Source organism: Pterocles gutturalis, unplaced genomic scaffold (genome assembly GCF_000699245.1).
Source record: "Pterocles gutturalis isolate BGI_N339 unplaced genomic scaffold, ASM69924v1 scaffold48974, whole genome shotgun sequence".
Classification (NCBI taxonomy): Eukaryota; Metazoa; Chordata; class Aves; order Pterocliformes; family Pteroclidae; genus Pterocles; species Pterocles gutturalis.
The window spans coordinates 1-11,694 of NW_010129930.1; the positions used below are offsets into that span (position 1 = coordinate 1).

The 11,694-nt window shown below is 36.1% G+C and overlaps 1 protein-coding gene across 1 annotated transcript; it reads left to right on the top strand.

Moving 5' to 3' along the window:
* The first annotated feature begins 675 nt into the window (after positions 1–675).
* On the top strand, positions 676–11,360 carry LOC104466569 (glutathione S-transferase C-terminal domain-containing protein-like). The gene is made up of 7 exons (XM_010080035.1): positions 676–786; positions 1,003–1,047; positions 1,446–1,574; positions 3,637–3,770; positions 5,332–5,362; positions 9,392–9,461; positions 10,686–11,360. Exons 1-7 carry the CDS (start codon positions 676–678, stop codon positions 10,820–10,822), a joined length of 657 nt encoding a protein of 218 aa, XP_010078337.1. The 3' UTR covers positions 10,823–11,360.
* The last annotated feature ends 334 nt before the right edge of the window (positions 11,361–11,694 follow it).

Here is an 11,694-nt window from a genome sequence, read left to right on the forward strand (position 1 = left end):
TGTTTGTTTGTTTGTTTGTTTTTTTAAGATAATGCTTGTGAGAACCAATCCTGTTAAAAATGAGTTACAGTGTAAATGAAGCCACCTAAGCTTATGAGGCAAATTTTAAACCCATTTTGGATAACAGACCTGACCTTTTATTGTCACAGTATATTTCTCACTAACAAATTCTGTGTGCTTCAGCTGTCTTTGAGGTTAAAAGGGCAAGTCCATACTGAATTCCCTTGAACAAAAAACTCTGTTCATGCTTTTATCATGCTTTTGGAGAGCCTGTTTTTCTCTTTTTAGCTGAACCTGAGATTTTATCCAGTCCTGATTAGGAGTTATGTCCCTGCTTCTTGCTATTTGCTGGTTGTACCTCTTGCTGCTTCTGCTGCTGTCGGCTATTGCTGATTTGATTAGTGTGTATTGAGTTTATACAACTCTGTTCCTGAGGATACATTAACAGCAACAACTGGAAAGTAAATTTTTAAATATGCTAACGATAGAGATAAAGCTCTACCAAATATCTCAGAGTTTAGCTCAAAGGGGATTCAGATACCCAAGTGTTCCAACCAGTTTTTGGTCTCAGACATAAATTTAATTTTCAGTGCTTTGCTGTTACCCATTTAAAATTATCAATGTTCAGAACTGCTGATCACTACTTAAGCATTTTCTCTGTCATTGCTAGGAAAGATGTCTACAGACCGGGCTCTGAGGAAGCAGCAGCAATTGAATAATTTGGTAGCAGCAGTGACAAAGCTTGCTAAGCCTGGAGATGTGATTGTGGATTTTTGCAGTGGAGGGGTAAGGTGTATTTTTGTTTACATGATTTATTTTAGCTTTCAGCTTTGTAGTTCTAGGTGGTTGCTGCCACAAAGCAAAGCAAAAGTACAAATGCTGAAATTTTAGAAACTTTCAGAGGTTCTGTCACTGGTTAGGGGATGCTTATCGTGTAATGAGTCAACAACAGGAGACACTGAAAAGTGACTCAGATGTTGTTGTTTGGTTTTGTTTTTGCAGGGCCATGTTGGTATTGTTCTTGCTCACGTGATGCCATCGTGTCAGGTAATTTCTAAATAAAAAGTACAGACAGTATGAGCTTTTGGTCTCTGACAATCGTCTTAAAAATATATGCATGTAGGGAGGATAAATATGAAGACACAGTTGTCTCAGCAGAGTACTTGGATTTGAAACATGCAAATTTTTAGCATAAACCCAAATGTGTGCAGTGTTTTCCTGAGAAAACAAAAGTTACGGGAAAAGATTAAATATTTGCAAGCTGATTGATATTGACAAATATTAAATTACTTCCATTATTGTTTCCTACTAATAATTTTGGAGATCTCTGCCACAAGTAATTTAGAGGTTTTCTCAACTAAACTACAAAGTTTTGTGCTTGTTAATGTTGTACTTTGATTTCTCAGTATTATTTTGTCTTACTTTCTGCTATGTATGAAATCTAGGTGGTGCTCATAGAAAATAAGGAGTTGTCTCTGATCCGTGCTAAAGACAGAAGTGATGAACTAGGTTTAAACAATATTTGGTTCATTCAAGCAAATTTGGACTATTTTAAGGGGACTTTTAACATTGGGGTAAGTGATTGTAACTTTTCTGGTTATTTATTCTTAAAGCAACTAAAATATCTGAGGAAAGAAAATACTGTATGTCCTTATAGACAGACAGGTATTTTTGATGCTATGAGAAGCACCCTTATAATATTAATCTGTATTAAGATCATTTTGTGTTTATTATTTCTTGCAATTTCACATCACTTGTATATTAAATGAGTGAGGAAAGAAGCATCTGCTCCAGTCAAATACAAAAATATGAGTGCTGCCTGACTGTGTTGAAAAAAAGAAGGGTAGATTCTTAGTTTAATCATGTTATTCGAAAATCAGTGATTCATTAATGGGTATACTGCGGAGAAGATGGGAAGAGAAGACTACTGTTGCTCAAATTAAACCTGAGTAAAGTGTGATCAGAAGTGTAGTTAGATGACAGTAAAAGCATTTTAAGATGGAGCAACAATGCAAGACTGAGAAGCAGCTATCATGACAGAGAGAATGTTATACTAATGGTATAAATGTATATTAATTGTGTAAGGTATACTTGAGCTATATTTATAAAGGCAGAATGATTTCTCAGTTTTCTAGGACTTAGGCTGAGTACTCTTATTGCAGTCAACAGGTGATATTCTGACTCCCAGTTAACTGCACATGAGCAGAGCAAAGCAGGAAGCTGAGGCGTCCTGAAGCAAAATAGGTCATTTGAATACTGATTCAAAGCATCTGTGTTAGAGATCAGGAAGTAACTGTAATTATATTCCATGATAATCTAGTAGCTGTGATATTAAGAATCTATTTCTGATGTTAAACTAGTTTTATTTTTGTTGTTAAGTTCATACAAGGAGAAAACTTCTATTGTGAAATTATTTTCTTATTAATTTTTTAATGTTCTGCTTGAGACAAGAATATTTGTTCCCATCTGTATGCAGTTATAGTTCAGTTGATGATTAATGGTGTGCTCAGCTGAGCTTACATCAAGCAGTCTGCAAACAAAAAAGTCTTTGTTTTAATCTATATGAGAGCAAAGTTTTTATCTTCCAGTTCCTGTACCTTGAAAAACAACTTTGAACCCTGAAATCTGAGCTTTGCAGTTTTAAACCTTTTCCCTAAATTTACAGTGGACAAAAAGCAAAGAAAATGTTGCAGTTATACAAATCCATACCACTGCCTAAAAGTAAGAATGAGCCTCAAAAATGTCTTGAGTTTAGTGAAAACATAGAGCAATGTGTATGCACCAGGCCTACTCTTTGAGCTACTGAGTACATGGAATAAGGCAGAGAAAGTAATGCCTCCATTTCACCTGGCCTGTTTGGTATCACAGGTATTGACAGGAGAGAGCTGCTTGCCTTTCCCTGCAATATATCGAGTACAGCAATAACTTGCTTTTCTGTAGGAGAGCTTGAAGAATTAGGGCACAAACTGTGTGTTGCCCAAACACACATCAATGCTTGCAGGTAGCTGTTGTGATTGAATGGCGTTCTAGTTTTAGTTTGAGAGCCTATCACAAGGAAAAATAAATAACTAGGAGAAAAAGAAAAGGAAGTCAAGTTGTATTTTATGGTTCCTCTCCCTTCCCCAAAATGTTTGTTTTCTAAAATTTTTACCCAATACCTTACAATCAGATTATCAACACTTAAGCATAAGTGTTGTCCTTTAAATGTGACAGGCATATCTGTTACTTCTCTTGCTGATAAGTTGAAATCCAATCTTGAAATAGTTCTTTGTATTTCTAAGTCCTTTTTGCTTGACAAAAACTTTTGACTAATCACCACAGTAGTTTTTATTTTAATATTTTTCTGAAGCTTCATTTTTAATTTATTTGATGTCACAATGCGGTGCTGTTGGTGAATGGCCCTTGTTCAGTGTTGATGGTTCCCTTGTTAATGGCATAGGCCATAAATTTTTATCAGCATAGATATGATGGAGAGGAATGAAAAAACGAGGAATTAAGGACCAGTCCTTTGGCATATCAGCTTCCTTATATATTTAAGTAACTCAGTCAATCAAAAAAAAAAAACTGCAACAGGATTCTATGAAGAAAATTGCTATTAAGGATTGGCTTGTTTGTTTTTTGCTTTTAACGCTCTAGGTGGCTCTGCACGCGTGTGGTGTGGCAACAGACATGGTGATCGAACACTGCATCAAGGCAAGGGCAGCCTTTGTCGTCTCCCCTTGTTGTTATGGCTTCATTCAAAACACAGTGAAGTTTAAATATCCACGAAGGTAAACTACAACTAACAAGATAAGCTTTAAAATATCAACATAATAAAAGAAAAAAATACGAAAAGAGTATAGAATTAATAATTTGAAGATCACTGCAAGTGTCTAGGCTAAATTGGTTCATGGTTATAACGTAACTGTTTCCTCCTGTTTCTCTTTGCAAATGCATCCTGGAAGAGAGACAGATTGGTAATTCCTGGGTTATTTTTTTCTGGGTTTATATATTCAGTTCAGAAGACTTTATACCATCAACATAGTAGATACAGTATGTGGGAATCTATGTAAAATGCAGACCTTTTGACTTGAAATCACAAAGTTAATAGAAAGCTCATGAAAATTACTATAAGAAAGAGCATTGACATTTTAATGTTGGAGAAAGATGTAAGCAAGCAGCTTAAAGAAATGGATCTGCTTTATACCACAGTTTACTGCTTGTGAAACTCTTCTGATTTATTCCCAAGTAGACAACCTTTCCTGTATTTCAGTTCATATTTTTAATACTTTTTCAATGACCTGTGTAGTTGTCTTTGTTAAATCTGCCATGTTGGAGATACTTATATATTTTAGGCTTAAGAATTTTCATGCCTTTGATATAAATAAAATGTAAATGGTAAGCATAAAGTGGCAGAAGATAAGAGGCTAACAGTTTTCTGAGGCATAACTAGATGGGGGAAGAGGGTTGTGTTGTTTTTTGTAAAGCCGAGCTCTGCATTCTGGATATCCAAGATGAATCAGATTTAATTCTTCTAGGAATGACAACATTGTCTTAGGTACGTATTTCTCGTGACACTGTAAAACAAACAACTATTCTTCAGGAAGAAGCAATAAAATTTTAAGCCTTCTAAAGTTAGCAGGCATATAGGTTTACTTTGTTGGCTTGTTTTAAAATTGACTGGATACTGCTTAGCTTTTGCCCAGTTACATTTTTAGATCCTGCTGGAAATGCTCACTGTGTTAAAAACTTCTGTTGCTGTAGATGCTGCAAGAATGTAAAGTTTTGTGTTTGCTATAATTTTGATTCTAACAGCATAAGGCATAAGCCTACCTAGAAAATGATTTGGTTCATATCATATCAACACTGGCTTGAGCTACATTTTAGGGTTTGATTTATTTTTTTTTCCTTATTTTATGTGATCATAAATCATGACAGCTTGCCCATGCCCCCATATTGTCCATATTCTATATTCAGTTCCATTGTAGAGGCACCTTACTTTTGTGATACAAACAAAATCTATGCATGTCTCGAGATTATGTACATGTAATATATTTATGTGACAACATGGAAACGCCAGCAAATCTGTGTTAGCATTTATAATGACTTAAAGGGAGAATTTTTATAAATAATACAACAGAAAAAAAAAAAAAAAAAAGACAACACCACAAATGCTTTTCCTTTTCTAGTGAACTGCAACTGTAATGGTTTCTGGGGGGTTTTTTGATTGCTTTTCTGTAGGATGCAGATGGTGCTATTTTGTTTAAAATGTATTCAAGTATATAATGATTGCTTCTATTTTCATCCTCTGCTTTTTTAGATGTTAACTGATGTGTTCTTATTTTTTTTCAGTCATCAGTTCAAAGAAGTTTTGTCCTACAAGGTATGTAAAAGTGTTGGGGGCGGGAGCCAGGGTAAGAGGGTTATGTGCAGTTTCCTGCATTTCACTGGGTCTTATCAAATGAAATTTAAGTGGTTGTCTTTTACTTGCAAGGGGGAGGATGTGTTATGTGAAATGTTCGTTAGCAGTGCAGATGTCATTGTGTTGCTTTCTCTCCACCATCCACTTTTAAGGCTTTTTTTCTTCAATAAAATTAAATAGTTTATTTGCAAAATAACTTTTTTTTTTTAAATCATAATGTGTAAGCGAGCCATTCCTAAAATACTTCAGCATGTATCAGTATAACAATTACAGAATACTGATTTATGTAGGTCTTAAATGCCACTGTTTATATTGTGGAAATGTCTTGTTTATTTTTTAGGTAAAATTATTGCTTTTACAGATATTTTCTGATGAACCTTAGATTTCTCCCTCTAATTTATGTCTAGAAGATTGGACATATTGAGTAGGAAGAGGTTATACTCATCAGCAAGAATTTTATATAGAATTGTTTTTAAACTCAAAATGATGTCAACAATATTCAAAGGTGGTTTGACTCTGGGGGAGATAGGGTCTTTGTGGAGATAGTCTGAGAGAAAAGTGGGAGAAAGAATCAATGAGGCATACAGATCTGACAGAATGAAGATAACAGGGGAGTGAAAAAGAACAAGAGCAGAGATGGGTACAGCAGATAACTGGTACTGATCTGTTAAGCTTTCTCTAGTGAGTTTAAACTAGCTAGTGATGAGCAACCAGAAATGTGAAGGTTAGATGTTTCCATTTGAGATAGGCAAGATCATATTTAAACTCTGCTAAGTTTACATGTCAAATCCTAGACAGGGGTTTTGGGGTTTACCATAGAGAAAATGCATTTTGGAGATGCAGAAATATGAGAGCGACAATATTTCTAATATCCAAATGTTTTCTGGGACAGTGAACTTAGCACAGATGCTGTATGTCACAGGAAAATGGAGATCATCCTTTTTAATCCTCAAGAAAGAGGGCATTTAAATATTCAGAAAATTTCCAGCCATTTTATATGGGAAGTTCAGTTGTTTGGTAATACACTAATCTTATCTTCGTGGAAGTCTGGTTTATGTACACTTTACTAATTTAGGTGGAAATAAATGTCCATAGATTGAGATGGTAAAAGCAGCACAGTGGATTTGGACCTGCCATTATATTTTCAGTTGATTAACATTCTTCTCAACACATTTATGTGTTTCTAATACATAAGCATGGAGAACTCATTTTTCAGTTCAGAAGTTTATTTACCAATATATTATTAAATGCAGACCTGTTGACAGTCCAGAGGGACATGGTGACAGTTATAAAGTCAAGGATGCTTAGATTAGGATAGTGTGTGTAATCTCATTAAAACTCAGTGAGTTTTTCTCTTAATTTGTTAATCCATGGATGTTTAAATCACAGGGTTTATCAACCCTAAAGAGGTTCCAGCATTTTATTATTTGTGTTGCATAAGGGCATAGGGGCCAAGGACAATGCTAAAAACCACCTGCTCTTAATAATGTAAGAGTCTATACAAACGGTCTAGGCTGGTTGGTGCCTCAGATAATCCTAGTTATAAATAACTTTTGCTATACAGCTAGCTATATTCATTTTTATATTTCATATTAATAAATTGTTACAGGTCATTGGCTAATAGCCAAGGCTGCCATGTGTTAGCCAGACATATGTGTCACCCCCCCCTCCAGCTCCCATTTTAAATTCATTTCTCTTATCTTTCATTTTAGTGAGATCTAAAAAGACATCCAGAAGTCTGGCAATTCCAAATCTTTTTTGATGAGAACATTATGCTGTAATTCATTAGTTTATAGCTGCAAAGAGTAAGGTTATGATAGCTGTGGACTTCTACCATGATACATTTAGAGACTCTACTTGCCAAGGCACTCTCCGTATAGGAGAATTGGAAAGTAAAACTGAACTTTGCACATACAGCTTTGAAAACTTAATAGGACTTGAAGGTGTGGGTGTTCTAGTAAGCAAGTTAACTGTTTATGCACGCACAAAGTTTGGGCAGTTTATAATTATCTTCATTATTTCTTCTTTTTTCTGACAACAGGGAACGTGACAATTTAGTGACTTTGGCTCTAGTTTAACTTTTTGGATCATCTCTGTAGGAAGCCAAGGCATTAGAATCAGTCCACCAGTCCAGAGAGCCTGGTGTTGTGAAGAGCTGGGTTGTGTTGGGTGCCTGCAGGCTGGTGAGGGGTTCTGTGCTAACAGGGATCTTGTCCCTGTCCTCTGAATCCCTCTTTTTCTCCCCAAACTGCCTATCATTGCTGCTTCTCTCCTAACAGCAGCCACGTTGCCTGTGGCTGTCCTTCTCCTCCATTCTCCAGTAGTCACATCTGGGTTTAATGTTTTCAGCTCTTTTCTACTACAAAAATAACCATATTTGAACTGAACTGACTGGGCATAACATGTTTTAAGTCCTGAACATGTTACAACATGTTCTCGTTTTGCTTGCATATTTCTTATGGAGCTGTGAGCTGAAAGCCTTCATGTGAGTGAGCTGGACAAGGGAACAGATCTCCCTGCCTCAATACACTGTAAATTTATGTAAATAAGTAATATTTGAGTATTTTTATAGTGTATATATATATTTATTTTTTTTTTTTAGTATGTGGGCAAATTTTTTTGTGGTCAGGTGTCTGTTACATTTAGGAATTGGATGGAGCACACTGTGGAGGGAGTTACCATCTAGATTTAATATGAGGATGGGTTTTTAATTCAAGTTTTTTGTTAAGACTTCTGTATATTTATGTCCCCCTAATAAAAAGCTGGAGTAAGTATCCTTAGCTAATGTTGCTCTCTCCGTCTGTTGCAGGAACCAAACCTTTAAAACCATCATTTTAAATCAGGCAATAATAATAACAAAAAAGTTTTCTTTTTGATGGAGGACACGTGTCCTTTTTTCAGAACTATAGTTCTGGAAGCTTTGCTAACTAGAGCACTTTTGGTTGTTGTCCATTTCTGCTTTCTCCCCATGACATTATAGGAAACTTGGGCATATTGCACAGTTCTGAAATGGTTCTGATTTACTCTGTCCTTAATATTGCAGCTGTCCTAAAGAGCACAGCTGTCATTAGAGCATTAATTTCATTGCTACACCTTCAAGGCTTTCTCTCTCATCATCTGGCTAACTTTCCTTCCTTGGCTTGGCTGCTCTTTGAGAAACCATGGTGCTCGCATAGGCGGTGTTTTCTGAAGGCAAATGAGGATGGTGTTCTTCCTGCTTGTGTAGTGATCTAAGCAGGGGGTAAGGCAGTGGGGTTGCCTCTCCACTGCACCATATCCCTGGGTGACAAGACAGGGAGAAATCAACAGCAGCTGTTGTAGAAGCCTCGAGTTGTAGAAACTTCAAGTGGAACAGGGATAGTTTGAAAGTAAATTTTGAGGTAGGTAACTTTCCCATTTACAGCCAGGGATTTTTTTTGCCTTCAGGATCAATTTTCCCTTCAGGATCTTTTGGATTGATCCTGAATGGATTTGGCAGAGCAGAGGAAGTTTGACCCACAAGGTGATTCTTCTGGGATTCGAAATCACTGCTTGGGAGAAATGTGCAACAGTTCAAATCACCTATTTAAGAATTTTGCTTGGCTGCTTGTTAATGCAGAGGCTCTTCCCCATGATGACTATGCTAAAAGAAGGCTGTGTTGCTCATCAGTAATTGAAGGCAAAATTAGTCCGCAGTGTGTCTTTGAAGAATGCTATCTTGTATACATTGCATCCAATTCAACTGCTGCAGAGAATTAGAGAAATCTTAGCAAGAAACAAATACTCATGAGGAAAAATGTGGTTGTGATTATAAACACTTGATTTACACACATATTTACAAGCCGAAGCAGTATCAAAATTACAATTTGCACACATATAATTTTTCTAGAAACATAGTCTTCAACATTAACAGTGTTTTTGATACTTTAAAACATTTAATTAGATTTTTCTTACTTTGTTTGGAAAAAGGAAATGCTACTGGACCGAATTTCTTTACCTTTTTTTTTCTAGGAGCACATGATCCTTTGCAGATTTGCAGATCAGACAGCTGTTCAGCTTCCACCTGAACGCCGGCTAATAGGTATGAATTTCTGCAGCTGTTGTGTCAGCTATCTTAGTGATGTATTTACCTTGCTTTGTAAAGAAAGAAGTAGTACATTAATGAACAGGGCATTAAGTTGCTGTCTTCATATAACGGTTGAAAAATTTGTGTTCTTTTTTCCTCTTGCTGTTCTGAGCTATAGTATAGAAACTCTTTTCTTCTTTCCGAATTATCAGTATGAGAGAGAAGGTTTGCATTTTTTTTATTTTTGTTGCTTCACCTTTTTTTTTCTTCTTGCCATTCTCTGAAAAGAATGAGGTCTTTGTAAAGTTCACTGAAGTCCTGCTATTGCCAGTTTAGCTTACATTAAAAGCTCAGGCTATTCGTAGTAGTGATTTTCAGTGTGCACCCTTTGTCCTGCTTGTAATTGCTGCTGATAGCTCTCTTAGGCAAACATCTAATGCCAGCTGGAAACAATAAAGCTGAATTGTAGAGGTTGGGCTAGCTTTGGTACAGGCAGGCTTATGAACATACAAACCTGTTTAGCCCACCTCATTATTAGGATCATCATAATAATTTTAGAATAAAAACTCAGAAGGTTTTGTGTGATTTTTTTTTTTTTTTTCAATATTTATAATTTGAAGACACTGCCAAGAACACAGTTTGGTTTACCCCCTTACCTGAGGTACCAGCCTTGCCATTGTGGGGAGACTTGTGTTACGGCTACAGCCGTGAATGACTCAATTACCACCTTTCGGTAGTCAGTTCTGTTTCAGGTTTGTACTTTATTGCCATGCTGAGTAAGAGCAGCTGCCTTCTGTTGCGTCATTGCTGTGCAATTAATGGCCAAAGTAAGTTGATCCCTGAAATTTTTTTTTTTTTTGGTCAGGTGTCAATGATTTCTGAGGAAAAGAAATGCAAGAAGCTATCATTAAGATAGCAGGAATTTCATTACTCAAAAGGACAGCCAAATATATAACACTTCAAATATTTGGAATAAGCAAAACCGCTTCTTCATTGTGTGCAATATTCTAGTATTCTTTGACTTACAAAAGGGTATAACACGCTCCTGTCTAGTATTAATGTTCTGATGGAAGCTATAAACTAGAAGAGATTAAGATTTTTTTTTTTAAAGTAGATTTGCAACTTCTTTTTTAGATGACTTACTGATGTGTTTTCCTAACATTGAATATTGAAGTGCATGTTTCTGATAATGTTCCTACATTTTTAGAGTTTCCCTGCTCTCCTTTGCTCTTGCTTTAGGAAAGCAGTGTATGGGGCTTGTGGATCTGGATCGGGCATGGGCTTCAGAAGAACACAAGTACTCTGTCCAAGTTATATCTATGGAGCCGGAGAGTTGTTCTCCAAAGAACAATATGTTTGTGGGCATCCCTACTTAGAGTGTGAAACTTGCATTTGATTTGAAGTTGGACATAAATCTTCAGTGCATAATGACATCCAGCAGATACAAGCGTAGCTGGGAACCAGACATCATGCATCTTGAACCCATTGCGTTCAGAAGAGGAAGCAGCACAAAAAGTCTTAGAAAGTGAACTGCATGAAGAGCATCACAAATTGTACTTGTTATGTGTCATTAAGCAACTTTACTTCCTGAGAAATTTCTCGATCTAGCGACTGTGCATAGAATCATATCCATCTGTAAAGGTTTAGAAAAAAGTTGGTCTTATTGAAGGGGAAGGTGATTTACTTTTTAGTAAAGCTGTCTTGGCTGCTTCAGAATTGCATTCATGGTCAAAACTGCATTTGTGTTAGTAAGCAGAACACTTATCAGCCGGTAGTGCAGATCTCTGCAAGAACAGAAAAAATCGAATTTCTGGTGTTAGTGAAGAAGGCTGTGCAACAGGTGGTGTCTTGACTTTGCTAAAGAATTCCATACTACTGGAGGAAGATGATTTTAAATAAAAGTTCATCAGAATACTTCGGGCATTATTCTGCTTATGGAAAAATGTATTCTAACTTAGCAATCTTTTAAAAAAAATCTTAAAAATTATTTTTAAAGATTACACAAGAATTCTGCAACCAGGCATTTGAAAATGTGTTTAGTTAAAGAAAGCAAACCCCCAATTATCCATTGACCAGATAATGGGAGCTAGTGAATGGATACATCACTGCCACCTCTGCTAAGTGAAGTGTATTGCATCCCATTCTTAAGAAACTTGCTGTCAGAAGAAATTTTTAAGGACCATTCATGTGTCTATATACATAATCTTCATTGATTTTTATATTCAGTTTAAAATTTGAACAAAGTTGC